The following is a 26,591-nucleotide window of genomic DNA, read 5'->3' on the forward strand; positions in this document are numbered from 1 at the left end:
TTAATCTTGCTCACGGTGTCTGAGGCCTCAGTCTATGGTCACTTGGCCCCGTGGCTTTGGGTCTGTGAGTCTGTGGTGACATTGTCTATCACGGCAAGAACTCATGATGGCAGAAACAGTTTCCCTCAAGACAGAGAGAGAGGAAGGGGCGGGGTCCCAGTATCTACTCCAGGGGCACGCCCCAGGGACAGGACTTCCTCCCACTCCGCCCCTTCCCTAAGTCTTCACCATCTCCCAATAGTGCCTGAGGTAAGTGACAGTGTCTTTGGCACATGGACACTTGAGGGACATTTAGATTCAAGCCATAACAAGAGAGAAATTTTACTACAGCTTTATACTTCTATTAACCACTGGTTATTTTCTTTGTGCGCCGTCCCTTCAGAGAGAGGTGGCCCCACACATGTATTTACCTTTATGTCATGTGCATGAGTGTTCTGCCTGCATGTGTGAGTGTGTACCTTGTGTGTGCAGTGCCCATGGGGGCCAGAAACAGGCACCCAATCCTGGAGCTGGAGTTAAAAATGGGTGTGAGATGCTCAATATGGGTGCTGGGGTTTGAACCCACGTTCTCTGCAAGAGCGGCAGGTGCTTTCAACCTCTGAGCCATTTTTTTAGCCCCAGGGATGTGTTGCTTAGTTATTTGTCAACTCGACACAAGCTAGGGTCATCTATGAAGAGGGAGCCTCAATTGAGACAAAGCCTCCACAGACTGGCCTGTAGGCAAGCCTGTGGGGGCATTTCTTGATTAATGACTGATGGGGGGGGCAGCTCACTGGGCAGGTGGTCCTGAGTGCTCTTAAAATTAAAAAAAGCGCAAGCTGAGCAAGCCACGGGGAGCAAGCCGGAAGCAGCGTCTGTCCATGGCTTCTGCTTCAGCTGCTGCTGCGACTGCCCTCGTGATGGACTGTGAACTGAAAGTTGTAAGATGAAATAAACTCTTTCCTCCCCAAATTGCTTTTGGCCATGGTGTCTCTCACAGCAATAGAAACACTAACTAGACAGTGACAGTGACAGGGACAAGCAGACGCTTGACTCTCCTCTGCAGAGTTCTCCATACTCCCTTAACCCTAGCCTGGAACTTACAACCCACCTGCTCCGTCTCTGCAGTATCCGGGAATATGGGCCTGTGCCACCAGGCCCAGCTAGGAGCTATGCTATAGGAACAAATAACTAGTCACAGATAGTTTGCTGGCTCCCTGTGATTTTTATCAGATTTACATAGAAAGACCAAGCGTTTTTTTTTTTTTTTTTTTTTTTTTCTGCTGGGCTATCCTTGTCAGTGGGAATCATGTTCTATATTAATAGCAGCTTTTGTCCATTCCTTCCAGAAATCCTCATGGTTCTGTGACCCCAACACTGATGGTAGACTTCCTGTGCTGCACTGTCCCCTGGTGAGTGTGGCAGTGATCAGGCCATCCTGAGCGGGGACTGAATGTGTGTTTCGGGTTCTGCTTCTAACTGACTGACCTAATCTATGAACCATATTTTTCTCACTGGTGTATAGAAAAGGTATAAGGCAAGTGCTGAGTCTCACTGAGTAAGCGCCTCTGTGTGTAAGCAGCAGGCAGCAATTAGCTTGGAATTCTGAGGGGGCAGCAGGGAGCTAGGCTTGGCCATCTCAACCAACCTAGGAGTAGGCATCATTTATTTATTAACATCTTGGAAACATAATTTCCTTTTGAACAAAGTTTCCGAATGTTAAAGTGACCATACAAAAGGAAGTCTAAATTCCCACCCCCAAAGAGGGACTATTTCTTCGTGGTTTCACACTGTAGTTTGTCCCAAATGATGCTGCATGATGGTACGCATAAATAGGAACAACCAGAATTACCCATCTGTGCCTTCCGGTGGGGACCAGATCTGTAGCTACCTGTCCTGGCACATTGCAGGTGCTAGAAGTAGCTCTGAAATGTTGCCTGGGGGCAACTGTGCATCTCTATCAAGAGTCGTCAACACCCCTAGACCTTTAGCCAAAATGTGAAGACTCACTGGGGGCCTCATAGACACGATTATAATAGCTTTTAAATCCAGGGGCTGGGTGTGGTGGTGCACACTGTAATCTCAACATTTGAGAGGTAGAGGTAGGAGGAGTAAGAATTCAAGGTCATCTCTGGATGTCCAGCAAGTTTGAACCCAGCCTGGGCTGCAAGAGACTGTCACAACATACAAATGAGGATGAAGAGCTTTTGAAAATAAACCATTAGCCCAGCCGCTCTTCGAACAATTATCCCATTGTTAAATTTTAATCAATTATTATCATTATGGTGTGTGAGCATGTGTATGATGTGTGAGTCACATGTGTGAGAGGTCAGGGATTCAACTTTTCGGAATCAGTTTTCTCTTTCCACTGTGGGTCTGGACAGCAAACTCAGATCATCTCACTCACCAGCAATAAAAAGCACCTCAGTGAGAGGGGGAAAAAAGGGTTGTTTTTCTTTTCTCTTCCTTGTTTTCTTTACCATTTTCTTAATTTTTCTTCCTCTGCTCCTTCCTTTCTTCCTCCCTCCCTCCCTTGTTAGTTGGATTACAGATTTAGAAAAAAACATAATTTAACTTTCGGCAGTGACTTCTCAGCTGTTAGTGCAGCCGAGCCCGTTTTTGTGTCCAATGATCTATTGATTAAACGCCAGCGGATTCAGCATTCATCACCTTGCCTTGCAGGTCCTGGAAACCAAAAAGCATAGCGGGCTGGCATTCCCATCACATGGGCCCTAGGCTCCGGGTCCCTACGCGTTGGCAGTTGGCGACCCCCCTCGGGTCCCCCTCGGCCACTCGTGGCCTGAGAGTGTTTTCCACATTTGCTCAGCCCTGGCTGCAGACAAGGCAGGCCCAGCCGCAGCCCAGGCGCAGCCCCTGCAGCTGCCACCGGCCTGAACATGGGGCGCAAGCCGAGCCCCGGGGCGCAGGAGCGCGTGGACGAGGAGGCACGGACCTGCTGCGGCTGCCGCTTCCCGCTGCTGCTGGCGCTGCTGCAGCTGGCGCTGGGCATCACGGTGACCGTGCTGGGCTTCCTCATGGCGAGCATCAGCCCCTCGCTGCTAGTCAGAGACACTCCGTTCTGGGCTGGGATCATTGTAAGCATCGAGTCTGTTCTGCCTAAGCGCCAGCGGGCATGCCAAGCCGCGTGGCCGAGTGGAGACTAACCCAGCTGCATGCGCCCCCACCCCCACCCCAGCTGCACCCCTAACTGCTTGGAGACTGACTGTGGGCACACTTGGGCTCCCCGCCGCGAGGCTGGACGCAGGATTCCGGCCTTCTCCTGCCTGAGGCTTCTTGCTCCTCCCTGGGCCCTGACTCTCAATCTGCTGGAGCTCCAGAGGCCCTGTGGTCATCTTGCACAGCCTCAAAGACAACTGCAGAGGCACCCTGTGTGGCTTGGTCCTTGTCCCATTGCCCAGGCCTGTCTGCCTAAGAAGCACAAAGTGAAGCTCTTCTTGGGAAAGGCAGGGTAGGAAAACCTGAACTTGGAGCAGACACGCTGGTTTTGTTAAGCTACAGTGCCCTGTAGGCTTCCTGAAATCGTGTTCTCAGGCAGGGCCAGAGAATACAGCAAGTGCAGCCCCAATCCACACAGTATAAGGCGGTTTGAAGATCTTCTGGCTGCGGCAGAAATGTGTTTGGGACCGTACTAGTGGGCACTCAGTGCTTTGAGTTGGTATGTGAATTCTTTAAGGTAAAACAGATGCAGCTTACTGAATACCTACCTGCCCTGCCGGAGATTTTACCTTGAGTTTGTTTGTACGTCCACTCTTAGGGAATAGTCCTCAAGTTAGAGAAGCCAGGCTGGCCCCGCCCAAGGTCACGAGACAGCCAGGCTGGCATCTCTGTAGTCGGATTCTGGCTTGCTATTTTAATACCGCATTATCTAAAGCCAGTACTACACTTTCAGACAGAGTGTTTCAGCTGATGCATGAAACAGTGAGGATTGTTACCCCTCTTTGGGCCCGAGGAAGCCCACTAACAAGGTAAAACACCCTCAGGCCCGGAAGGTGAATGTGGTCGTCAGTGGAGATGGGCCCCGGCCCTTCTGCGGTCCATCTCACGGTGCCGGTGCGTTGTATGCATGTGTTGTTGCTGACCACACAAGGAAATCCCAACATAATGTTGTATGGTACAGAACTTAGAGACTCCTGATACATATGCATGGGTGCGGATATTTTTAAATTAAGATTATTCGAACTCACAAATCTTTGAAGAGTAATTTAAAACGTTTAATTTGTGTCCCGAGAATTCCCTTGAAATTATCATGATTGGAGTTTTCTAAGCCAAATGATTTTTAAAAATAACTTCTCAGACATACTGGATATTTTAGTCTCCTCGATGGCTGTCAACATACTCTGGGGGGAAATATCTGTCCTTGAAGGTTAGGCAAAAGGAAGAGTAAGGAATGAAGCTGGTTTTGAGGACCAGCTTTTATTTCAACTTCAAGAAGACCAGTTCCAAAGAAATGAATTAGATTAGGGGGACAAACTGTGTTTTAATGTTTAAGGCATGATTCAGAAATCCTGAATCTTCAAGAATCAAAAGGTCCTGTGAGGTTTGCTGTCCCTGATGGTGTCCTGGGTGTGGCATGGAGAGCCTGGTGCACAGCAGGGCACTCTCTCTTCTTGTTTCCTCTCTATAGCCTCGGATTCATTTCAAGTCCACCCATAGCATGTGGCACTGCTTGAGTTTTCTTTCAACAGAGAATCTGGGTAGTCAGAGCATCTAGCACACATGTCCACAGCCTACTGATGGGGTCTCTGAGAAGCCAGGTGGGGGTGCGTCTCATCTCGGCAGGATGAGGGCTGTGGGCAGTGTGTCCCTGTCTCTCAGACACAGGGACCTTGTGCTTGCCTGACCACACTGTCTGTGGTTGGTCTCAGGGCATTCTTCCAGGCTGTCAGGGAGGGAGAGGCAGGAGGCAGATGGTGAAGGACAGGCGTGTAAACACCACACCTGGTGTTGAGTCCCGGTTCAAACATTATTTGCTGAATAACTGTGGGCAAATTAGTTAATGTCTGTCTCTAGGTCTCAATTTTTGGGGTTTGGGGATAGTGTGTGTGTGTGTGTGTGTGTGTGTGTGTGTGTGTGTGTGTGTGTATGTGACTGTGTTCATGTGTGCATACATATGTGTCAGGGAGGGCATGCACATAGACCTGTGGAGGTCAGAGGACAACATTGTGATGTCTTCCTCAATCACTCTCCACCCCTTTTTTGAGACAGTGTCTCTCACTGACCCCCAAACTTGCCAACTGAGTTAGATTGGCTGCCCAAGGAGCCCCCCTGGATCTCCCGTCTCTGCTCATGCCATGGTGAGGTCACAGACACTTGGAGCCACACCTGTCTTTTTACTTGGGCGCTGGGGCTCTGGACTCGGAGCCACATGTTTGTGCACCAGGCACTTTACCCTGATCATCTTCCCAGCCCTGGTTCTACTTCTTTATTGATAGTAAGTAAGTCTTACCCCTTAGGGTCACCCTGAGGAATCAACAGATCAATGAAACCTCCACACAGCGCCAGCCCATAGCTAACAGGTGGTGATGCACCGTGCTTCAGCTTTTGGGAACAGTCGCCGATGGTGGCAGTCTTCAAGGTTCATCCCCAGGGTGGCGGAAGAGTCCTGAATTGCTGTTTCACGGGTCAGTTTGACCATGTCACCTTTCTCCGTTCCTGGTCACTGTCCACCAATATGATGTTAGCCCAGGACGTTCTGCATCTCTCTGCAGGTTGATAAAAATTAGTGTGGAAGGGGGCCCCTCCCAGGGGTCATTTTCCTCTAGGATGTGGAGTCTAGTCTGGTATATCCTAGGGGACCCTGAAAAGTTGTCCTGTGTAGAAGGCTCACTGCCACCAAACCCATGGCTGAACAGAGCCACACCCCTTCCTGAATGCAGGCTGAAGCTCCCCCACGGTCCACAGCTGGGTGTGCTCCATTCTTTTATTTACTCAGGCTGCCTCTTGGCATAAGAATTGGCTTCAGTTTTCAGAATCTGCTGTCCTGTTAACTTGAGGTTTGGGTGTTAGCATTTCCTCAGTACAACTTGGATATCTGGGTGAACCCACACAGGTGGCTTCTCTTTGACCATTGCCTCTGTGACATGCTCAGACCTTGTACTTAGAGGTTAAAGAGGCCCTGGGTGATTTATGTTCAGAGATTTCAGTCCAGTGGGATGGTGGGAGGCCAGCTAGGCTATCTCCTGTCTCTCCTCCACTGTGACTGTCCATAAAAATGACGCCACTCTTCATACTTCGGCGGCCTGAGATTTCTGTGTAGGAAGGGAAGATGTTGAATGGAGCTGCAGTGGAGACCATTGGCATCAGCTCAGAGTCCTTGTAAATGGCAGAGGTTGTAAATCACAACGGCAATAAGAAGAGAAGCAGTCTCTCTGAGGACAAATGGGGCTCAGGTGAAGCACCTAGGAGAGAGACGTTCATTCTCGGTGTGTTCTTTTCCTATTGTTGGACCAGATCGCCGATCTAGATTTTAATTTTATGTTTGGTTTTCAAGACAGGGTCTCATGTAGGAACTTTACATAGCTAACTTTATGTAGCTGGCCTTGAACTCCCGATCTTCCGGCCTCCACGCCCCAAGCCATTTCAGCTCTTCTTATGCCAGTGAAGGAATCCACAACTGGGAATTCAGTGAGTGCAGTTCTAACTGAGATGTCTTGTATGTTTAAACTTGGGCTTATTTTTCTCTGTTCAGTAACATTTGTTAGGGGTGTCTGCATGAGTCTAAAATGGTGTTCCTGCAGCTGGGGGATATCGCCAACTGCTGATGGACTGAGCACTTACCACACCTGACAGTAATGAATAGTGCCCATTAGAAAATTAACCCACACCAGTGTTTCCAAAGCCATTACCTCTCAGAGAGTCCCCGGCCGTGATTTATTTCCTTTGGCATCTCAGTCCTGAAGGCAATATCATCACCCGCTCTCCCTTCTCACCTCCCCCGAGGACAGTGAGATGTTTTTGTATCTAGGACCCAGCTGTCCTGTAGTCACCTAGTAGGCTGGGCTGATGAGAACTTACTTTGAGCTTCCTGCCTCTGCCTCCTGAGGGCTGGAATTGTGGGTGGGCGCAGCCCTGCCCTGCCCTGGCTCCTGCTCTGTTCTTTAGTTTCTCCGCTTGCAGCCCCTCCATCATCTCCACATCCTGCCCACTGGAATCCAAACTCTGAGATTTGTGTCATATTATTAACCATATCAGAGAGTTTAAGGCAAGGACTTAAAAGAAAGGGAACCATGTTTCCTGTATTCAAGACTAGTCTTGAAACCCATCATATAAATGTGTAATGATTATAAGTTCTGTTGGGTATTTCAAGAACAATTTCAAGAACAAGGAATGGTGATACATGGCAGTAATCCCAGCACTCAGGAGGTTGAGGCAGGAGGATTGCAAGTCCCAGGCCAATCTAGACAACACAGTGGCACCCTGTCTCAAAACATATGCACACACACAAAATTTCAATACTTCTTTCAAATTTCAATTCAATTTCAAATTTCTCCAAGGGATTAGAAATGCAGGTGTATTTGGATGTTTCAAAACTGGCTAAGACTTGACATAACAGAAGAGAAAGATGACTAGTTATTTTAAGAGAGAATTGCAAGCACCCGCTTTGTGAGAGTTTACTGAGAAATTTGCAAGTAGATCTAGAACATATCACAAGTCAGACTGAAGTGTAATTATTACTTATGATTTACAGCTAGAGAAAGCTAGATGCCTGATCTAGCTAAGGAGCTCCACCATGGTCATGAGGAAAGGCTGGAAGAGCAGAAGGTCTGGTGCTGGTTTTCATAGACTCTTTATCAAGTCAGGAAGCCAAAGGTACTGTCAGTTTCCACATAGGAGTCTTGAGATTTGAAAAATTAGATCTGGAATAATATTTTTAGAAACACACTGTGTAATATTCATTATTTTTCATATTGAGACTTTAATATGTGTTCCCAAACCCAGTCTAGCACCTGGAGTACCACTAGGTGATAGTTTTTATTATGCGATTGTCACAGGGTTGCTAGAACCAAGGAATAATAATTACAGGGCCGATTCAATCCCCGTGGAGCATATATAACAGATATCAAGAAAATAACTTGATAGCCATGTGAAATTCTCACATCAAATATAAAAATTTTAATGAGTTTATGAAAATAGCATGGAATATTTGAGAATCTGAGAAGAGGGAGTTTTATTGAGGGATTTATTAAGGCAACTCCACATAGTTAAAAAGGAGGTTTATTTTGGGGGTGGTAACTTACAGCTAGTAAAGGGGTTGGTTACAGGATCCAGGAGAGGTGAGGTGCAGTCCAGCTGGGTTCTCTGGAGAACTCTGCTTGGTCTACCATCCAGCATCCAGGATCACCAGGAACCAAGAGAGCTGGCACATCTGGATCTTGGGTCTTAAGGGCTCCCATCTTGGCCCTGCCTCAGGGGCAGGTCATAGATGTAACCATTACCAGAAGTCTCACTGGGAGTAGTACTTCTAGGTCAAAGTTGGAACAGCTACCCACTACAAAGGTTAGGATTGCACAAAATCATAAGATGCCCAAAATTGTGTGGGAGAAGTTTTACCTCTGCATCTAGCCCCATGATAGCCCAGATTTCTAGATACTCCCTTCAATAATGAGGAGACAGAGCTAAAAACCATTCACTTGTGGATATATTCCACTCGGAAGTTTACCTAGAGGTTAATCTCCAGAAACATCTTTGAGATGTCCACATGAATCATCTGAGTTTTGATGTTTTTGTAAGAGTAATTCTAGCACATCCGCTTTTGGGGGTAACCAAAAGAAAAGAAAGTAATGCATTATTGAACTCCCTATCCACGGGGCTGTTGTGTGTCCCTAACATATAACACATCACATTGAAATCTGTTTCTCTCAAACTTGGGGTTACCTGGAGCTTCTGCCTGAACTTATGTATGCCCATTTTAAAGTAATAGAGCTGGATATTGAAATGCAGAGCATTTGAGCAGACCCTAAAGTAACAGTAGTGTGTTGTCATTGCTGCATTCTGGCTCAGGGCTCCAGGAATGTTCAGAACACTGACTCATGATTTCCAAGATGTTTTAAAGTGGCTTGAGGCTGGAGAGATGACATGGCTTGCTAATCTTTCAGAGGGCCAGAGTTTGATTCTCAGCACCCACATCAGGTAGTTCACAACTGCCTGTACATCCAGAGCCAGGAGATCTGATGACCTCTTCTGGCCTCCTCAGGTACCTGCATATACATTTGCATACACACACATACACACACACACACACACACACACACACAAAAAAAAAAAAATAATAAAATAAATCTTAAAAAATAACTAGTAATAACAACCACAAAATAGATGAATTCACTTGACTTATTTTGCATTTCTGTGGCTAGAAGAAATGACTTCTGGGGTTGATGCACTGGTGCTCTTAGGCCCCCCATGAGGGAAACAATAAGGTAAATCTAACAATAAGGTAAATCTCAGATTTCTCATATGCTATCCACTTCTAGCTTGCTCTGAGGAGATGTCTGGGTTCCCTCGCCCACTCCCCACCACCACAGTGCTATCCTTGCCATTTCTATTAAGATCATTGTCTACTCAGCCCTGCTTGCTGGTGCTGTGCCCTGGAGACAGTGCATCAACATTAAAGGGATGCATGCAGGCAAGCTGGTGCTGTGCCCTGAGAAAGCACATCAGCATTAAAGGAATGCATGCAGGCAAGCTGGTGTTGTGTCCTGAGAAAGCACATCAGCATTAAAGGAATGCATGCAGGCCACGCCAAAGACTCCAGCCTGCAAATCATGATGTAACTACAGGATGAGAATGAAAATTAGTCACTGGACTTGAAGTAGGTACCATTTCATTGAAAAATGCAGTTCGTTTTGGGAGCCTAGAACATGTCAATCTGAAATGCTAATCATAAAAATCAGTCAGAATGTGGAGCTGGATGGGGTCTCAAGATGTCATGGGCTTTTTAGTTTACTGTATTCCCCTAGTTTTCATGGTGTGTGTGTGTGTGTGTGTGTGTGTGTGTGTGTGTACATGCCATGCATGTGTGTCAACTTGGTTCAAACATTTGCTATTAACATGGTGTTTCTAATGAAATTCTGAGGCTTCTAGCACATTTTCTACCAATAGCTGATCAATTTCATCCTTACCTTATGCTAGAGGGCCTGTTAGACCTGTATGGGATCTGATATGTGTTATATACAAGGGATGATTTCTATTTCTGATTATTTCTTGTAGTTTAATAAATAACAAAGTTAATTCTGAATCATCTGGAATAAGTTCAGCCATTTCAATGTATGTAAAACAACTCTTTCTGCATATTGAGAGTCAGTAACTATATTAAGAGGTTTGGGGAAAATCTAATAATACCATTAGAATAGCATATGATTCTGATTTTTGAACAGAATCATAAGGGCTTTGAGCCACTTATATTTCCTGATTTATAACCTGCATTTTCTGATTTGTTTGTATCACTATAGAATGTAGTTGCTCCAGAAATTGGTGTTCCCCATACAATGTGAGGAAGAATCCAAGTAGTTCTCTTATAAACTGAAGTTTCTTGCTTTTGTGATATTTGTAGCTAATTTCTCAAAAAAAATTGCAACCTCTTTGCCAATGTTCATTTTCTGCCCATAATGAGGAAATTTTAGCATTAGTAAAAGATACTATAATTTCCACTGGATCTATTCCTGCCAATTGCCACAGTCTTAATTTTCCTTTCAGAATCAATTCAGAAAATTTTCTACATAGGTCTTTAATTTTTTTACTCTGTTTGTGTGGTAAAAATATCCATTCTAATGTATTTTCTTCTTTCTGAATTAGAATTCCTGTAGGAGAATGTGTAGAAGGTAAAATAACCAGAATGCAATCAAGCTCTGGATCCAAACGATCCACATGTGCATCCTGTAATTTCTTTTCTACCAAAGCCAATTCTCTCTCATCTTCAGCTGATAATTTTCTTATACTATTTAAGTCCTTATCACCTTTTAAGGTTTGAAATAAATTACTTAGTTCTTGAGTTGTCAATCCAATTGTGGGCTATAGCCAGTTAATATCTCTCAGCAATTTTTGAAAATCATTAGTTGATAATAGATTTCTCCTGATTTGTACTTTCTGTGGTTGAATTATTATAAAAATATCTTATATCCTAGGTAATTAATAAATCTCCTCTCTGTATTTTTTCAGGAGCAATTTGTAATCCCCAACAAGGCAAAATTTTCTTTACTTCTTCAAACATTTTCTCTAAGGTATCTGCATCAGAATCAGCTAGTAAGATTTCATTCATATAGTGATAAATTATAGATTGAGGAAACTGTTTAAGAATTATTTCCAATGACTGTTGTACAAAATATTGACACAAGGTAGGGCTATTTAACATCCCTTGTGGGAGTATTTTCTACTGATATCTTTTAACAGGCTAGGAATTATTATAAGTAGCCACTGTGAAGGCCAATTTTTCTCTATCTTGTTCTCATAAAGGTATATTAAAAAAGAAGTATTCTAAATCAATTACTACAATAGACCATCCTTTGGGTAATAGAGAAGGCAAGGTAACTCCAGGCTGTACAGACCCAATTGGCTGAATCACCTTATTAACAGCTCTTAGATCTGTTACCATTCTCCACTTTCCAGATTTCTTTTTAATAACAAATACAGAAAAATTCCAAAGACTGGTCAATTCTTCAATATGTTGAGCATCTAGCTGCTCCTATACCAGCTTTTCTAATGCCTGTAATTTCTCTGATGTCAAAGGCCATTGTTCCACCCAGACAGGTTTGTCAGTTAACCATTTTAAAGGTAGGGCTGTTGGTACCTTTGAAAGATCAGCAGCTGTTGTACCCTGTTTATGTACAACCTGAATGGTTAGTTACTGTTTTTGATAATACTTTCTGTAGATGTAACCAACCGTCTTATTAAATAAGAAACACAGAGCCGATTCAGAGAAGAAAGCCAAGAGGTCAGAACTAAGAGCCTTACCCTTCCTGCTTTAGCTATCCTGCTTCAGCCAAGAGAGCTCTCCGAAAAAGAGGCCTACTTCCTGTGTGTATGTCTTTAAATAGTCTAGATGTTCTGCCTTCTCATTGGTTGTAAACTAAACACGTGACTGCCTTGTCATTGCCTGTATGTACCGCCCTCCAGGTCCTTAAAGGCGTGTGCCACCACCGCCACGCACTTGCTATGGCTCTATAACTCTGACCCCCAGGCAACTTTATTTATTAACATACAATTAAAATCACATTTCAGTACAAGTAAAATACCACCACAACTTTCAATATTTTTCTCAGACACATAGAACAGTTTATGGTTTGTTTCTGAGATTAGAGGAATGTTAATATGAGTATTCCATTGCTGTTACAAATTATGTCCCCATAAATTTATTGCTATGTTAGGCACATATGGCTTTAATTTTTCTCTCTGTCCTTCTGGCCCTATACACTCAACCCATCTTGCACTTTGTTTTACCTGAGATAAAGTTCTAAACCCTAGAAGCTTAAATTTTACCTCCTGAAGAAGCCAATTTGGAAGCCAAGATTTTGGTGCAATTATTATTATATCTGCCCCCATGTCTACCAAACCCTCCATTTCAATTCCATTTATTTGTATTTTTAACTTTGGTGTTTGATCTTTTATAGAAGTTTGCCAAATATTTGCTTTATATTTTCTCCTGAAAATTTTGTTTTATCTTCTAAAGTTGCTCTGTCATCTTGAGCAGGATGGTTTTTCACAATAGGCATTCAGTCTTTTAATTGTTCTGTGGAGGGATTTCCTCAGTGCTCACAGGGAATTATTGAACCAAATTTGACACAGGGGCCTGATGGCAAAGGGTAACCTTGCCTCTCCCATGTTCATCTACATTCATTAGTCCAATGTCAGCCTTTGGCACATCTCCTGAATTTTCCAGAAAGTTGAGGCCTTCTATTGGGATTATCTATAGAAAAAAAATTGTTCCTAGGAATACCTTGCCTACAATCCCTTTTCAGATGACCTGGTTTACCACAATTAAAACATCTAATCTTTTGATTTTTCTTAAAATTTTTAGAAATAACTTCTCCTCTCCAAGTATCATCATAAGTGTGAGATTCTATATCAGATATATTTCTAATCCTTTCATCTGTGGGTCCTGATCTTGTCTTTAAAGGCCTAATCACCCTTTTGCATTCTGAGGTAGCATTTTCAAAAACCAAAGATTTAATTAATTTTTGTCTAACTTCTGGATTTGATGTCATTCTATTTACAGCTGAAGTCAATCTTTGTAAGGATTTTGTGAAGGTTTCTTTTGGGCCTTGTATAATTTTAGTAAATGACTTAGTTCTCTTTCCTGATTCTTCAGCCCTGTCCCAAGCATTCGAAGCTGCTGTATGGCATAGAGCCAAGGTGTGATCATCAAATGTAATCTGTCTTTGCAAATCAGCATAAATGGCTCACACCAAGAATTTGATCTTGGGAAATCTCATAACCTCTAGCCCTACCTTATTGTTCTATGGCCCTGGCTTCCTCTCTCCACCATGTTTTCCACTGTAACTAAGGACCAGCTTCCAATATTGCTATAATTAAATCTCTCCAGTCTTGTGGCATAATTTTGTCCTGAGTGGCCCATGAATTTAAAATTTGTTTCACAAAAGGTGAATGCATACCATATGAAACTATGCTTCCTTAAATCTCTTCAAATCTAACATTTCTATAGGATCCCAGTTAACTTCTGAATAGCCTTGGGGATGCCTATCATCTGGTGGTCTTTTTTGAATGGTAACTGAATAAAGGTTAGTTTTCTAATAACCTTGGGCTGTTCCTCTTCAATTTTATAATGCAATGGTGCAGTAGCTTCTGCTCTAAACTCCTCTGTCTGTGTGTGAATATTTTTCTTAGTTTTACTAATACGTTTTTTTAAGGATTGTATGTTATCAGTCAATTTTTTTTGTATTTGGCAACAATATCAAACAACCTTTTTAGGGATAAAAAATGCATTACCAAACTGATAGTAATTATAATTGATATTATGTCAATCTCACCTAATCTCATCCCTTCATTTAATTGTTCCATTTTCAACCCATCTTGTGAAACCATACAGAGACCTTACTCCCTGCATCATGGCATTGTCTCCCATTTTTAACATGGGGAAAATTAAAAAAACAAAACAAAAACTAACCACCCCCTTGAGAATTCCCAGGTGTCTCACCAGATCTGCTGCTGATGACAGTGAAGTGGAAGGCTGGCTGTCACTGTGCAGCACAGCTGGGCAGAGACACAGGTGCTGCACAGCCTGGCTGAGGGCAGCTGCAGCTGCTGGAGAACAGCTGGGAGCTGAGAGTGTGTGGTGGTCACAACAACAATAGAAGCCTGAACCGGGGGCGGGGGGCTTGTCGAGGCCCCTGATCTGAGGTGACAGTGGCACAAGAGGGTTCCACAGAAAGTCTGCAGCCCACGGGGAGAGAGAGCCAACCTCCTGAAAGCAGACATGGGAATGTGTGGAAGAAGCATGTGTGGCAGGAAGTGAGGGCCCAGGGCGCCTGAAGGCAGAGCCAGCTGGCTGTGCGTGGCTCACTCAGGGCATTTGGGGCCCCAGTGCCTGCGGAGTTTGGGGTCTGTGGAGTTTGGGGTCAGGAATGGATGCAATTGGAGCCTGTTGTAGAGAGGCCGCAACAGGAAAATCCCAGACTTGCTCAGAGGGCCTGTGGCAAGGGAGGAAAAGCCAGCAGCTCCAGGGCTGCAAAGCCAGGGGTGAGTGGCTACCTTGTGATTTCATGCCCTGAATTGGACACCAGATGATGTGTTTATCTAATTATTCTGTATCAATAAAAACTCAGGAGTCAGATATTGGGGTAAGAACTTGAGTGATCAGAGAAGTGACTAGTGACCTCCTATCTCTTTCATTCCTCCATCCAAAAGTACCAAGACCCTCTCTCAAACCTGCCCTACTACTTCCGGTGTCTACTGTCCTCAGTTCTCCAAAAACATCTATGATTAATTTTGGTCAGCTAGTAGCTAGTAGCTAGCTCCACCCTCTGATTCAAAAAAACTTTATTATCAGGTTTTTTTTTGTTTGTTTGTTTTGGTTTGGTTTGGTTTTTTCAAGATAGGGTTTCTCTGTGTAGCTTTTGGTGCCTGTTCTAGATCTCACTCTGTAGACCAGGCTGGCCTTGAACTCACAGAGAGCTACCTGGCTCTACCTTCCAAGTGCTGGGATTAAAGGCATGTGCCACCACCGCCCGGCTTTATTGTTAGTTTTGAGAGCATCAGAATGTGATCAAAACATCATATAACCATTGCTCTGATCTACCAGCCTCTGCTTTCCCAGTGCTGGTATTAAAGGCATGCACCACCACACCAGACTCTAAGCTTTTCTTTAGTTCCTTTTCATTATAAATCTTCATTAGAGTTACCACCAAAACCATATGACAGAATCTATACTAGGCTGTTTAGAGATTTCCTCTGCCAATGGAATTAATCCAAATCTCTTCACTTTAGCCTCAGGCAGACTCTTCAGACAAGGGCAAAAGGCAGCCACTTCCTTCACCAAGATATCACAAGAATGATCTCTAGGAAACATACTAAAATTCTTCTCCTCTGAAACCTCTTGAGGTAGCCTCCCACAGTTCATCAAATCACGCTCAGTACCTCTGTCTTCCATGTTCCTACTAGGATGGCCCATTAAGCAGCAGTTAAAGCATTCAACTGCTTTTCTAATCTACAGCCCCAAGGTCCACATTTCTTCAAACAAAAGCATGGTCAGGCCTATCACAGCAATATAGTCCCTGGTACCAACTTCTGCCTTAGTTTGGATTTTTATTGCTGTGAAGAGACACCATGACCATGGCAGCTCTTATAAATCAAAACATTTAATTGAGGGGGCTCGCTTACAGTTTCAGAGGTTCAGTCCATTATCATCGTGGCAGGGAGCATGGCAGCATGCAGGCAGATGTGGTGCTGGAGCTGAGAGTCCTACATCTTCAGGTAACGGGAAGTTGACTGACTGTCACACTGAGGGAAGCTTGAGCAGGAGACCTTAAAGCCCACCTCCACAGTGACACACTTCCTCCAACAAGGCCACACCTCCTAATAGTGCCACTCCCTTTGGGGGCCATTTTCTTTCAAACCACCATAATGTACATAAATATATAAATACAGCATATCTATTGGTGTTGTCCTTGTTCAAGTCTTGTTTGGGAAGCCATGTTGTTGAAGTATCATGGGTGACATTTTCTTGTCACTTGTAGGAGTTACAATAGATCACAACAGACTTCCTAGTCCTCTGCCTCTTACAGTTCTTTCATAATGTTCCCTGAGCCTTGGGTGTGGGGACTGTGTTGTAGATTTATCCCCTGGGTCTGAGCATCCCAGGGTCAGTTGTTCTTTGTGTCTTGATGAGTTGTGGTTTTCTGAAATGATCTGTATGTTGCATGAAGCTTTGGTAGGAGGTGGGAGCTCCTGTGGGCATAAGGATAAGTGCTTAGAATGGGGCCTATGCTGGTCTGGTAACATGGTGGTTTGTAGATTTGGGGAGAGGTTGCTTTCCCTGCAATTACTGATCGCTTCTCTTGACAAGTTTCTGTTACTTTACAAATCAAACATACCCAGTTAGTAAAAGTGGTTGTAAGAGTGACTGAAGAATGTCATTAACTCTTACAAGCACATGTGTGGGGTGGGGGCTTTGGTCAATTCCTGCCTCCCTTCCCTGCTCTAGGGAGTACCTTGATGCTAAAGTGTCACTAACTTCCCTCTTGGCTAGGTCAGTGTTGTTGTGGGAAGATGTTCACAGTGAGCAACTTCAGGAGCCTGCTCTCCCATGAGGGAGACTGATTCATGTTTGCTGTAATGTTGGGTGTTAGTTGTCAACTTGACAGGATCTGGGGATGGGCCTCCATGTGTGCCTGGGTGGGGGCTCATCCTACTTGCCTTAGTTGAGTGGGAAGAAGAGCCCACTGTGGCCGGCACCATTCCCTAGCAGGGATCCTGAGCTTTAGGACATGGAGAAAGCTAGCTGAGTCCATCCTGGTATTTGTCTCTCTCTGCTTCTTGGCTACAGATGCCATGTAGCCAAGCCCTCTCAAGCTCCTAGTGCTATGACTCCTCTGTCATAACAGACTGTAATCTGGAACTACAGGTCAAAATAAACCCTGTCTCTTAAGTTGCTGTGGTTGGAGTATTTTATCACAGCAAAGAAAAATAAACTAAGATCTTTGGTGTTCTAGAACTCAAGAGAAGCTACCCCTGAGCTTGTCTTTATAATTTGCAGCCATTGTTTGCAGTTTTTGATGTTGGTAATGAAAAATCCATTAATATTTTGATTAATTAGAATGTGTCACAAATCTCCAAGTGTGTCTCCATGCTGGACCTCCTCACGTCACAGCCTCCCATCCAGGTATACCTCCTGAGTAGCGCCCCCACTTAGATAGTTCAAGAACACCTCATGGGATTCTGTTTGTCAGTCATGAAAATCCCTACCAGGCTTTGCTTTTCCTTTGCCAAGCGCCGCACAGGTCTGAGCCACCCCACAGGGAAAGCTGGGAAGGCAGCTTGCAGACCCACACATAAAGCCATTCAGGGCAGTCAGCCCCAGCTTCATTCCAAAACCCGTTGCTAACAGGAGGTTCAAGAACCTCCCTATGCCTCCTCTGGTCTGGGTGTGTATGTGTGTGCATAAAAATGTGTGTGCACATGTGTGACAGGGTCTTTTACGGAAGCTGGAGCTCACCAAATAGGTTAGACTGGCTGGCCAGAGAAGCAGAGGGACCGGTCTTTCCCGAACTTCCTAGTTGGGGGATTAGGGACACATGCCCTTGCTGAGCTTTGTCATGTGGGTTTCAGGCTTGCATGGCAAGTGCCCTGCTCACTGAGCCACCTCCCAGCCTGCCCCTTTGATTTTTGACCGTAGTCTTGATGTTTGCCCGTCTAACGTCTTCACAACCACAGCCCCTGCCTCACAACCGACAGCAGTGCTCCCGTGCTGCCCCTTCTGGAGGGCGGCAAAAGGCCAGCGGTGACTGCTTCTCTGCTGGGCTCCTGTGAAGAAGGGCTCTGGTGTCTGTCAGTGTAGAAGTGAGCAGCTGCCCCCTGGCTGGGACTGTCCTCCCCAGAGAGGCTTCGAGAGCCCTGCATGGGTCCTCTCAGTGGCCTCTCACTCCGATGCGGTCTTGAAGATGTTTGATTCAGCAGTCGTTGTCACATTGCCCTTACAAACCTCTTTATGATAAGCAGTTATCAAGGCCCCTTCTCCTGAGTGGAGGGAGCAGGAGACAAGGAAAAAAAAGGGGGATTTGCTGATGTGTTAGCCACTCCGGAGGCCGTGTTACCGATCACTGTGGAGAATGACACCCTAGCTTTTCTACAGCGTCAGAAGGGGGACCTGGTCAGACCACTATGCCCGGGCTGTACCTTATCTCCTGTTCAGCTGTGTAGGGAAAGCTGTGAAAGCTGAGGTGTCTGTGGTCCCAGGAGAATCTGAAGAGAGAAAGGCAAAGGCAGGACCGCCCTACTCTTAGGGGAAGAGTGAGATCCATGTTACCTTGGGAAGGGCACCCAAGGCCATGAAAAGGACAAGAAAGGTGTCAAGGTAAACAATTCAGGAGAACAAAGGAAAGCTTTACTCTGCATGAAAGGCTGAGTTCTGACATTATCCTCAGAAGCCCCTTCTCAGGTGAGCCATGCCCTGTTCCCATGCTGGCTCTTCTCCAGCCTGATTCTGAAACAGAGGGTCCAAACAATCCTGAAAAGGTAGTTTATTGGATGTTTATTGAAGGCTTTTGGTCTTTGTTCAGGATTCTAAGACCAACTATGATTTTAAAAATGAACATGGGTGACCAAAGAGATTGTGTCCTGCAACCCTCAATCAATAATTCTCATTCAGTCATCAAATCCGGTACGTCACAGGTTTTTCCACATCGAGACCTCCCCAAAGCCTCACTCCCCTTCTCCCTGTCCTCACACACGCCTCACAAAGAGCCCTGTGTCTGGCTAGCCGCGTTGTGGAGAGGCACATAGGACAGACTACGGGCCGCTCGGGGACATTGACCTCCTCGTGTTGAAAAGGACAGAAGGATTCTCAAACATAAGCTTATACTAACATTAATTGCTTAATGTTCCCTTATGGCCAGCTTATAATTTTAAAACACTGGTGGTTTGAGAAGCCACTTGATAATGTTTTAAGGATCAAACAAGCTGGTTCATACTGATTCTCTGCACGTCCTGTGTTGTACAGTGAGTAACCTTCTGTCAAGTGTGCTGTTCTCATGTCTGAGCCTGGGGACGTCAGACCTCTGCAGTCATTTCTCTCTGTCCTTCTTTCCCCTCCCCTTACCTCCCCCAACCCCATTCCTCTCCCTCTTCCTCCTCCTCCTGCTCCTCTTCCTCCTTCTTCTTCAAGATAAGGTCTCGTTGGCTTGGAGCTCACCAAATTCTAGGCTGGCCTACCAACAAGCCCCAGGGATTCACCCATCTCCGCACCCCCTTGCCGAGATGACAACTATGCACCACCACATCTGGCTCTTTTCTTGTGGGTTTGGGAGGAATTGAACTCAGGTCCTCATGCTTACAGGTTAGACACTTTACTTACAGATTAGACACTTTATGTTTCCATCACCCAGCTTTGTTCTGTATATTCTCATAATTCATTGTATAACCACTTGTAGTTATTTTCAAGTAAACCCCAGTCTTGAGGTCATTTTATCCATTAGTATTTTGCTAGTTAAGTCAAATCATGAAGTTTATAAGATAATCAAATTCTAGTATCACACATAAATTAATTTCTTACTAGAAACAAATCAGTGTTCAAACAGCCATAATTAATTTATAAATATTTCTTCATAGTTTGTTAAAAATCAAGATCTAGTTGTAATTAGTTATTATGATTTTTATATTTCCTTTACTAAAAGATTTGCCTTTAATTTCCCACACCCCCATTATTTATTTATTGAAATAACCAATTGTTAATCAAGGTCATTTTTATGTCCATCTTATTAGGTTCCAGAATCATGCAGATAATTTAAAAGACCTCACCCCAACCCATGCCCCATTGGACAAGACACAGTTCTGAAGCCGTCCAGGTCTGGAGGTTGGTGGCTTTCTACACTTGTCAGGGTGTATCCATGCTAAAGGCACAGACTTGGTTCCTTGGTTCCATGCTGATGCCTATAGAGATGTTCAACCTGTCGTGGGCCTGTGTAACTATTAAACCCGATCTCCTCTTACCCACAAATGGCCACAGCCTCCCGCACTGTGCTCTGTCTCTTTAGGATCTTTGCCCCCATCAACTCCTTTTATTTTCTTTCTAGTTAATATAAAAGATACTTGCTACATTTAGTCAAGTATTTTAAAATGTTTTATAAGAAGTTTTCATGTAATTTAGTCCTTGATATTATACAAAATAAAACTTCTTGATGCTTTAAAAATCTTTTTTGGATCAACTTACAATTCTCTTAACCTTCTGGAGTCACAATTTTCTATAAAGGAATATAATACTTTTTTATGTACTGCATTTTTGTAAGTAAATGAGCTAATATATACAAGGTCAGGTCGCTTTTTTTGAGTAGGGACATACTTGAACATGACTTAAAGAATAATGCTGAACTTTAGACAGAGGAGTGGCGGTACCCCAGGCAGGTGAGGAAAGTAAAGGACATTTTCAGTCCAAGACCCAGTTTCTGTCCTGTTGGTATTTAGCTTAGATTTCATCTATCACCTACTTTGTTGCTTCACGATTCTGTTGTCTGTCTTTATTCAGTCTTTTGAGGACGTAACTGTGAAATATCTCAGCAGTTCCTGTAAAGAATTAACCTTCACCCAAATGCACAGATCTGTGCTACATTGTGAAAAGACGCCATAGAGAAGACACTGGGTTAGATGTGGGTTTCCAAGAGTGGGTGAAACACCCAGGCAGAGAGCCCGGTGGCTTACAGTCATGACTCGCTTAAAATGGTTTTCAAACGAGGCTTTGGAACATCTGAGTCGGGGCTTCTGAGTGCTGGCATGCTTCCCATGCATCTTCCCAGTTTTCCAGCAGAAATCTTGCTTTGGCAGAAGCATCAAGGAAAATGTGCATAATCCATGGGGTTCAGGGAGTTCACGCCCCCCGATTCAGCCTCTGTTTGCACGTTCAACATCAGTTCTGTGGGAATCATGTGTACGTGGTACAAGGCAGCAAGTTGGTGCGGCACAGTGCTGTGTGCTAGGAAGCAGGCGGTGATCTGAGGAGTACCCTCTTCCTTTGCACTCGGGTGCTTGCAAAGGAGATCTGGCTAAACACAGCAGGGCAAGTTCCAAAGCCTCACTGGTGGAAAACACTAAAGAGAAAATAGTTGTCTTTGTTGGAAGTGTCAAATCATGATGGAGCCCATCACTTTGAGCTGGACAGAAGGTATTGAACTGTGGCAGGGACATCACTGGTTTTAGAAGTTCTCCTGAGGCCCTGTACTCATCCTACCAATCAGGGCTTTGGCCACAGCAGAGCAGGTTGCTGCTGCCAGTGCTGTGAGCAATACTTGCCTTTAGAATCACTGGGTTTTAAAAAAGAATCTCAGAAATTTTGTTTCACAATTTATTTTGTAAAAAGATGTATATAACACACCTGTGGACTGGGCTAGGTTGGCTTTTGTATTTTAAGGTAATTGCCATACTATTAATGGTTTAATTTCAATGTCTTTACACACTTACATATGAAAAGTGTATACAGTTATTGTAGTTCAGACAGGTGCTTGCCACAGAGAAATTTTTCAGGCAAAAGGACAAGAATTAAGAAAAAAATGGGAGAAAAAGCTTAATGGATCTCATTTCTCTTGAAACCCCGAGAAGGCACACTTTATGCAACAGAATTATTTATTATTTACACTTCCCTTCTAACAGAGAAATTTTGACCTATATCTCTAATATTTACTTCTTTTAAAAGTAATGAAATATGTGGGTGTGGTAGTACGTACCTATGGTCCCAGTACTCAGGAAACAGAAGCAAGAGGGACAGGAGTTCGAGGCCATCCCCCACTGCATAGTGAGCTCCCTGCCAGCCTGTGCTTCAAGAAACATTGTCATCTTTACAAATTAAATATTAAAGATTTCCCCAACTTCCCTGGAAGATGTGGAAATACAAAGCCTAGATTGTAAGTCAAAACTCAGACCACATCTTCATGGGCAGACAAAGTGATTTCTCTGCTAGACTTTTCTGTTAACAATCTCTGCTCCAGTGAAAGATTTTTAAAAATAAGTAAAAATAAGGAGTAAAGAGGATGGTCCTCTAGGACTGTAGTTCCTGAAGGTAAGTGACAAGGCACTGACCACCTTCTTGCCATGTCACAGGTAAATGAGATGCCCCGTGGCAATAGTTCCTAGGTATATAATTCATTCACTTACATACCTTTGTGTGTAGTAGAAAAGAAGCCACTATTCTGAGTCTGATTTATGAAACCAAGATTTATTTTTAAAGATTACAGTTAAAGCCGAAAGTGTAGTGCAGGAGACTACTGCGCCCCATCCTTCCTGTTTGGTTCAGCCCGGTCCCCAGCCTGGTTCTTGGTCTTTCTGTTTGTTCCTGTCACTCCTGTACTCAGCTGATGTCTTGTGCACTAGATTCAGCTGCAACAATTGTGGTTTTAAAAAATAATACTAATTTTGGATCTGTTATGGCCAGAAACTATTTTTTCAATGAACAGTTTCTTCCCCCCCCCCCTGCCCCCAGCATTTATAAATGCTCGCTTCTATATATTATCACAGGACAGGGTGATCAGAAACATACAGAGCACACTGTGGTCACTGAGAGTGGCATCTCTGGGGCATTTGGTAATAAATTGGCCTACAGCAGAAACAGACCGAAGCAGAAAAAGAGGTTTCTATCACCCAGATATTTGCTAACTGTTCATGCCAGCATTACCCAGGGGGTGCCTGACAAGTGGCCTTTGCAGGCCAGGCCGCTACATGAATGGATTCTTTTACCCATTTGATGGTGTTTATCAGCTGCCTTGTGAGGTGTTAGACTAAGCCCTTTCCATATGCTGTTGCATTAACTCCTTCAGCAGTGTGGGAAGCAGACATCTCTGAGGTCCTAGGCGTGCTGGAACTACCAGATCCTGTGCTAGGTTTCCATTGTAAGCTGTGTGGTCCATCTCACAATGAAACTGTGGACAGTTACGTTTCTTTTTCTTTCTTTCTTTTTTTTTCCCTTTTTTTGGTTTTACCTTTTTGTTTTTTGGCTTTTCGAGGCAGGGTTTCTCTGTGTAGCTTTGCGCCTTTTCCTGGAACTCACTCTGTAGCCCAGGCTGGCCTCAAACTCACAGAGATCTGCCTGCCTCTGCCTTCCAAGTGCTGGGATTAAAGGCGTGCCCCACCACCGCCGGGTGGACAGTTACATTTCTGTTCCCTGGGTCCATGCATGTCACATACATAGCCTCAGTCTTGGGAAATGTGCAGTGGGTCTGTGCTGTTGAAGAAAGGGAGCTAGCAAGATTCACATGAGAAGCAACTGCAAATTCACTGTGTGTGTGTGTGTGTGTGTGTGTGTGTGTGTGTGTGTGTGTGTGCATGTGCATGTGCTCATGTGTGCCTGTGTGTGCACTTGAGCTCTCAAATGTGCATGTGCAAGCTTGCATATTGGAATTGTTGAGAATTATCAGTTCTTGTTCTTCAGGCAAAACTATCACTTAAGAATGTATGGCCCTTTTTGCATCACTTTGCCCTGCTAGAGAAGAGCGCTGAGGTGTCTGTGGCTCCTGGCCACTGCTGCATTACAGCCCCCTTGCTTATTTGTTCAAGGACACTGCTCTGCTCAAGGCCATCGAGGCAGGGATTTGGGTCTTGACTCCTCACTGTAAGGTCTGCAAGCCTCCGAGAGTCTGTGGTACATGGTAGAGTACAATGAATATTTGTTAAAAGAGCAGAGTGAGATTATGTCTAAGATGTGACAGGGTGCTTTCATTTACATATATTATTCATTTTCAGCTCAGATTTCAGAGTAAGTTACTGGCAGAGATTGAGCTCATGTGAGATGGAAAATAAAATAATACCTGCTGCTGTTCCAGGCACATTACTTCAAAGTCTTTAAAACAACTTATAAATTAGCCAGTATTACTTTCTCCACTGAGTACTAGATAAGCGAGTGTCCCTGACTGAGTTGAACCCTTAGTGCCTCAGCCATGACTCAGCCATTCAGGGCAGGAGCATGAGCCCGCAGCCTCCACAGATCTCTGCCACTTCCTGCCAGGATTCCTCCAGGGAGACACCACCGTGCCCTGCAGTGGTGAGGAGACAGGGCAGTGCGCTCTGACAAGTACACTGTTAACTCTGATGTTCTACTCTGCCACAGTATCATCAAGCCTGTCACTGAGTTTCCTGTTCCTTGTCTATAAAACAGAACTAGTAACAGTGACTTCCTAGGACACTTGTGAGTGTGAAATAGAAGCCAGGTGTGGCACACACTGGTGAACCCACCACTTAGGAAGCCGAGTCAGGAGGGCCAGGAGTTCAAGGTCATATATTCAGTGGCATAGTGTGTTCGAGGCCAGCCTGGATTATGTGAAACTGTCTTAAAGGCAACAATAACAACAAAACCAACAAAGGAAGTGGCATGACTCACTTACTGAGGTACTGAGCATGGAAAATTGCTCACTGTTAGCATGATGCCAAATCATCTAGATACAGGCTTTTCGTACATAAATATCAAGAGCATGCCCAGTGACCACTTACACAAATACTGATTAGAAGATGCAGCAAGTGTGACCTATAGTCTCAGCTGTGAGCCTGGCTAAGTTGACAGTACATTCAAGACCTTTTGACAGATTTTAACCTTGGTCGCTGACAGCCACAATAACTATGCATTAGTAATCACTAGCTAACAATATATCCACAATCAGTGGTGTCCTCTGGCTGTTGGAAGGATTATCCCAGCTACTTTCTTTACATTTCTATCAGTCGTCAAATTAACTATAACAACAAAGCATTATTGCTTCTTTTTGCAGATGGGGGAACTGAGAACACAGAGAATCAGTTAAAGCCAGGCATGGTGGTGCATGTCTACAGCCCCGGTACTCAGGAGGTAGAGACAGGAAGGTCCGAATTCAAGGCTAGTCCCAGCTACAGAGTGACTTCCAAGCCAGCCTGGATCTCATGAGATTCTGTCGCAGGTCGAGGATCAGAGGGAGAAAGACTTTTATCTAAGACACTTCATAAGTAAAGAAATGGAATCAAGCCGGGCGGTGGTGGCACACGCCTTTAATCCCAGCATTCAGGAGGCAGAGCCAGGTAGAACTCTGTGAATTTGAGGCCTGGTCTACAAAGTGAGCTCCAGGACAGGCACCAAAACTACACAGAGAAACCCTGAATCAAAAAACAAAAAAAAGCCGGGGCTAGAGATATTGCTCAGTGGTTAAGAGCACTGACTGTTCTTCCAGAGGTCCTGAGTTCAACAGTTCAACTCCAGCAACCACATGGTGGCTCTCAACCATCTGTAATGAGATCTGGCGCTTATAAAAAAACCAAAAAAAAAAAAAAGGAATCAATTCAAGCTATAAAACCCACATTTTTCCCACTGTGCAGCTCTAATAACATGTACAGTTTCATACTTGATTTTCAACTGAACCAAGCAATTTGTTTTCATTTGTTCATTTTCTTTCTTTTTTTTTTTTTTTTGTTTTTTTTCAAGGCAGGGTTTCTCTGTGTAGTTTTGGTACCTGTCCTGGATCTCACTCTGTAGACCAGATCTGCCTAGCTCTGCCTCTTGAGTGCTGGGATTAAAGGCGTGCACCACCACTGCCTGGCTTGTTTTCATTTGTTAAAGAAACTGTGACTTAGTGTTTTGTGGTTTTGAATGTTCTTTTTTCTTTTTTTTAATGTGTGTGTGTGTGTGTGTGTGTGTGTGTGTGTGTGTGTGTGTAATCTAATTTAGAAGGACACATTTCTGTGTCTGATTATTTTGCTTTTGCCTAGATCTGTAATGAAAAGTGTTAATATGATAACAAATGCTGAGGATATCTTTCACCATTCCATTGTGCTTAAATTCTATTTGATTAACCCCAAAAGCTATATCTTTAACAAACAGCACACAACAAAAAGAGATATAGCTGTCTCAATGATGATGACACTGTGAAATGGATGAAGGACTTGATGACAATTGGAAGGGGACATAGCATTGCCTGCTTATTTCGCAGGGTAGGACTCATCCCTTTGTTCAGTGTTTCCATGCTGTATACACTACCCACCTATTACCCAGTTAGCTGATATACAGACTACCAAATCAACTGTCATTCTAAGTATAGTGCTTATATTCAAATAATTCCTTTTTTTTTTTTTTTTGGTTTTTCGAGACAGGGTTTCTCTGTGTAGCTTTGCACCTTACCTGGAACTCACTTGGTAGCCCAGGCTGGCCTCGAACTCACATAGATCCGCCTGGCTCTGCCTCCCGAGTGCTGGGATTAAAGGCGTGCGCCACCACCGCCCGGCCAAATAATTCCATTTTATTTACTAATGGTCTTGGCATACTAGAGTATTGATGCTGATAACTTTATTATAGCATATTGTTATAAGTGTATTTTGTGATTAATCTGATGCCATGCTTTGATATATTTTCCATAGACAGAGACAGAGAGAAAGAGAGAGAGAGAGAGAGAGAGAGAGAGAGAGAGAGAGAGAGAGAGAGATACTACCTTGAG

At 44.1% G+C, this 26,591-nt stretch overlaps 1 protein-coding gene across 1 annotated transcript in view; it reads left to right on the forward strand.

Annotated features, from left to right (window-relative positions):
- Positions 1-2,868: 2,868 nt before the first annotated feature.
- Positions 2,869-26,591, forward strand: part of Sspn (sarcospan) — a 36,132-nt gene continuing 12,409 nt past the window's right edge. Inside the window, exon 1 of the mRNA XM_059256996.1 lies at positions 2,869-3,074. Within this exon, the coding sequence (XP_059112979.1) occupies positions 2,877-3,074 (198 nt within the window). The 5' untranslated portion in view covers positions 2,869-2,876. The remainder of the gene's footprint in view (positions 3,075-26,591) is intronic.

This window comes from Peromyscus eremicus, chromosome 3 (genome assembly GCF_949786415.1).
Source record: "Peromyscus eremicus chromosome 3, PerEre_H2_v1, whole genome shotgun sequence".
NCBI lineage: Eukaryota > Metazoa > Chordata > Mammalia > Rodentia > Cricetidae > Peromyscus > Peromyscus eremicus.